At 39.1% G+C, this 4794-nt stretch overlaps 1 protein-coding gene across 2 annotated transcripts; it reads left to right on the top strand.

Moving 5' to 3' along the window:
• The first annotated feature begins 3030 nt into the window (after window positions 1–3030).
• LOC111594070 (histone H3-like centromeric protein cid) lies at window positions 3031–4021 on the top strand. Of its 2 annotated transcripts, none has more exons than XM_023307209.2 (2): window positions 3031–3686; window positions 3756–4021. In XM_023307209.2, the coding sequence occupies exon 1, from the start codon at window positions 3126–3128 to the stop codon at window positions 3681–3683; it is 558 nt and encodes a 185-aa protein (XP_023162977.1). In that variant the 5' UTR covers window positions 3031–3125; the 3' UTR covers window positions 3684–3686; window positions 3756–4021. The 2 variants fall into 2 exon arrangements, with proteins under 2 accessions (XP_023162977.1, XP_023162986.1); XM_023307218.2 differs by having other exon boundaries at window positions 3031–3690.
• The last annotated feature ends 773 nt before the right edge of the window (window positions 4022–4794 follow it).

The following is a 4794-nucleotide window of genomic DNA, read 5'->3' as shown; positions in this document are numbered from 1 at the left end:
CCTTGTTGCAGCTCCTTTGCATGTACATAGATAAAAAATTAAAAAAAAAATGAATTAAATGTAACGATATTTCAATAGTCAACAAAAAACATTGTGAAAACTGCCCAAAAAGCAGGCAAAAATTGCATGTTAGCGAGTGTGCATATGTGTGTGTGTGTGTGTCTGTGTGTGTTGCATCCCTTGTCAACAATAGCACGAAAATCCCGTTGCTGACCTCTCGATGACCCCAAGCCCGAGCTGCCCCTGTTTCTGTTTCCCATTTCCCATTTCCATTTACCATTTTCCTGCTGATGATGATTTTCTATCCCTTGGACTTTATTCACAGGCTGCAAACAAAAGCCGGCATTTTTGTGACTGATTGCATGCATGCATATCCTTGCATATCCTTACATATCCCTTTTGTGTGTATGTGTGTGTGTGTCTATGTGTCAGTGTGCTGCGCCTGGCGCTTTGGCCAAACAATGTTTTCATCTAGCATTCGGTTTAGCGCGCCATTTGCATGTTTTTCCACTTCCCATTTCCCATTTTCATAATTTCCATGCCAAAAATTTGCTACAAAATGCAAAGTAAAGGGCCAGCCCCGTTCCTCGCGCCGCGACTCGACTCGCCTCGCCTGTCTGTTATTTATATAGCAAATGTGGCATGCTGCCAAGGGGGTTGAACAAACGGCTTTATGCAAAAAAAATAAAAGGGGGACAAAAACTGGTCAGCAAATGCAACATTATGAAAATGCATATGAGAAATACTTGCAAAAATATTTATAAAAAAAAAATGGGAAATATTCCACTCAAATGCAAGCAGCTTCAAAACGAGCGTATTCAAACAAATGTATACTCTTTACAGAGTATAAACGGAGCAGAAGAACTTTGTAGAATGTTTGGGTGTCATTTTTGTCTGAACCTATTTAAAAATTCATAAAATAATACTAAAAGAATATTGTGGAAACTGACGTATACCCTTTTTGACTTAATAATCAAATTAAACTGTTTAAGTCAGAAACCTTATAAAAATGTGGGAAATTCCCTTAACTAAATATAAAATAAAAATAAAAATACTATAATATTTTCAAATATTGCGCCTTAGACTAAAGTATTTCTGGCATATTTCATTTCTATACAAGCTTTAAAAAGAAATTATATACAAATTTCATATCAAAATGTTTGCAAAGAGAACTATACTGAAAACTTCCCAATCTGATCAGAGTCCAGATTTTTATTATTGAAATTATTTTACCATTTTTCTCTTAAGCATTTCAAAAACTGATTAGTGAATGCCTGAGAGACTGCAAATATCATCAGATTAGTCGAATTCGCATCTTTTTGAAGTAATAAAAATCTCTCATTTCAATTATTTCACCTGGTTTTTAGAATTTAAATTAAAATACACCAAACCCAGCTCAAATAAAATCAGCTAACGATCTTGATAAAAAACTTCCAAGAACTTTCTAACATTCATCACAAATATAAATTGCATTTCTCACAATTTTTCGCCACTTAAGAACTTGACCCCAAGGTCCTGAACAACATATGCAAAAGATCAAAATATTATGCCTACCTATGTAAAAATAAAAAATAAAAAGAAACCAATTTTTTGGCACATCTCAAGCACTTGACCTTGGTCCAGGAACCAGAAGATTTAAAAAACATTTCCCTAAAAATTATCATTTAAAATAGTGCGGAAAAAGTAGATGACAGCCCGGGTAGCAAAACAGTAGGGAGATGTTCACACGCCGCAGGGCCTTCGATAGGACATTGAATAGTAGTAGAAAATCGTATGCAAAGCAATGGACCAGGCCACATTCTTGGTGGTCACGGGGTTCGAACCACGCTGGCATTGCGAATTTTCTTAGCTGCCTTGCCTGCTGCTTGCTGACATGCGGACAATGGGCAAATATTTTGCATTATGCAAACAAGAAAAATGTAAATCAGATACAGTTCCTGCTACCTAGCTGGCATTAAGTACGCGTAGCATAGTCTCTAGACATCGTCCATGTTGCATTTCTCATGACGTTGCATTTTCCACGCCTGCGCCGTTTTAATTAGAACAAACAAAGGCTGTCCCAAGACGCAGACTCAACATTCTTATCCTCTTCTCCTCTGTTTCGCTTCTTTTTTTTCATTTTGCAAGTAACCTCTCTCTCTCAGTTAAACTGTTTACTTAACCCAAGAGCCCGGAGGGTCCTGTCTGTGTGGGTGGCTTAAAAAAACACTCAGACGTAGCAGCAATTATTGTGAGCTCGGCTCTCGGTTAATTTGGCCGGCTTTAATCCTTTTTGGTAAAGTCATTCGTGCGTTCCAAATTTCACCAGCTCATGGCTCGTAATTGTGCGATTGCTATAGGGGATTGGCAAGGGACTAGGGCACGACTGAAGGATTCAATTTCGACAAGTAATGCACTTGATTTGTGAGCGTTCAGGTGATCTACACCAGGGGATTAGGCAGCTATTTCTAATGCTATATTGGTCTCAGCTGAATTATCAGATGCATAGAATCGACTGAATGCGTACGCTGACTGGACAACAATTACAATAGCAAAAGCTCCGTTGAAAGGACACCCACGGCACGAGAGATGACTGCATTTATTGGAATATAGCCTCTGTCATATTTGATAAATATTCACCGCTATATTTTACTCATATTGGCTTGGACTGTCGAAGCAGCTCGCGTATATTTAATTTATTATGAATCGCAAAATAAACGCGTCGGAATATCATTCATTTGATTTCAGTCGTTTACAACACTGCATTTGCAAAAAAATACTTTGCTTACATTTTGCATGTTATATTATATTATACAAATATTTTATATGACCACTTAAAATGACTTATAATTGCAATGTTATTCATTTGATGTGTTTATTTAATTAATTATGAATGACTTTGCGATCATTTTTTAACAAAACATACATGCATCAAAATCACATTGTTTACATTTCATATGATTGGTATTCACACGACAACGCTTCAACTGTGCTGGAAAGGGTTATAAAGCGGATGAACGCCTGTTCATTCCATCGTATTTTACAGACGTTTTCAGCACTAAAAAAGCATTTTAGCAGTTTAGAATTTGTTTTAGTAGAGAGTAATTTGGTGCTGAAATTAAAAAGCAATAAAATGTGTTAATAATATGCGTCGATCTGATACTCAAAATTCGGATGATTCTCAAGCTGAATCGGACTTGTCTGCAGCTTTTGGACCTGGCGCTATGGCGCGTTGCTCAACGACTCGCAAGCAACAAAATAATGTGAACGAAGGGGAAGACATCAATCCTGAATACCCAGCGAATCCTCCAACAAGGGAAGCTCTGTTACCGATTCTGCCAAGTTCACAGCCATCACCAAGACCAACACCGAATCCAAATCGCCGCAAACAAATGAATCCTTTCCGGCGAGCCCAGAAGTTCAGACGCGAAGTCCGCCAACTGCAGCGTTCGCCAAATTTTATGATCCCCCGCCTATCCTTTGGCCGCGTTGTCCGCGAAATTATGCTAAATAAGACCCATTGTGAAGCTCTCAGTCGCATAACTATTGGCGCCTTGGAGGCGCTGCAAACGGCTACAGAGATGTTTTTGACTCAACGCTTTCAGGACTCCTATATGATGACTATGCATCGACAGCGGGTGACACTGGAGCTGCGCGACATGGCCCTAATGGCATTCATATGCAAGCAGCATGGACTACTATAAACAGAAAGTCAAATGCATTAACTCCATTGCGCTATCTTTGTATATTATAATATTACTTAAATTTCTTTTTAGACTCGATTTGGAGTACCCTCTTGTCATTGTAAATGGAAAATAAAGTCTGTATAAGCGACAGAGAGAAGCAGATTTATGTTCCTATACAAGAAGTGGAGCTAAACCTTGCTGGCGAAGTCCGCCTGTGTATAATACCAAATGTTCATATGTTTGTGATTTTGATATTTGGGCTTAAGCATTAAGTGATAAGTGATAAGCATATATTGCATGCAAAGACAATATGCATTATATTTCAGCAGCAGCCCGTCAGACTAATCATTCTTAGTGCCATTCAGATCAATCGCAAATTGTAGTTAATAACTATATGTCATCTGTTTCTACAATATAAATATTAAAATAGAATTATACACTTCTGAAGCATGCCCAGATAAAGAGTGAATATCATCCGTCTGTTCATACACCAGGAATTGATAAAGCTCTGATTGGAATACATACGCACTCTCGACTGACTTCATCACTGCTTCTGTCAAAGCTGCTACCAATTGAGCCAATACTCAGTTCAAGCTTTAGCCCTCTTTTCAATTCAAGTCCATTTACATCAAATGTGCCGCAGCGCCTACTCAGCGAAAAAGAGCGTCAGTGGAGGGTGAGTTGGTGGCACGGGCAAAACTTTTGCCCCCAGCGATTACTCAATTTAAATGGCAAAGAGCTTGCCTAAAACAAAAAACAAAGCGCAAATCGAATCCGCAACAATAAGATGCTAATGCATGTGCTCCCAAATGGCGAAGAGGCAAATCTCGAGTGTCGCTTGGCTGGGGTAACTTTCTCTGATTGGGGTGTGCGTGTGTGCAAGCGTGTGTGTGTGTATGTGGGTTTAGTGTTAATATTTTTATTTACACCCTTATAATGTGGCCAACACACAAGACCCACACCTAGGCCTAACGCCTGCTAATCTAATGCACACAATCGAAATTTGCCTAAAAAAATGAACGACCGTGCCACACCTCGCTGTCGACTGGAGGAGAAGACGTGGGGGCGGGGCAGTTGGTCACTTGGCCTGTCGCAGATAAAAGCATTATGGACAAACTTTTGCTCTTCG

Source organism: Drosophila hydei, unplaced genomic scaffold (genome assembly GCF_003285905.1).
Source record: "Drosophila hydei strain 15085-1641.00,03,60 unplaced genomic scaffold, DhydRS2 tig00000060-arrow-pilon, whole genome shotgun sequence".
NCBI classification, from domain to species: domain Eukaryota; kingdom Metazoa; phylum Arthropoda; class Insecta; order Diptera; family Drosophilidae; genus Drosophila; species Drosophila hydei.
This window is presented reverse-complemented; position numbering and strand designations above follow the sequence as displayed.

Coding starts and splice junctions, on each gene's coding strand:
- LOC111594070 (XM_023307209.2), top strand. CDS start 3,126: ATGCGTCGATCTGATACTCAAAATTCGGATGATTCTCAAGCTGAATCG.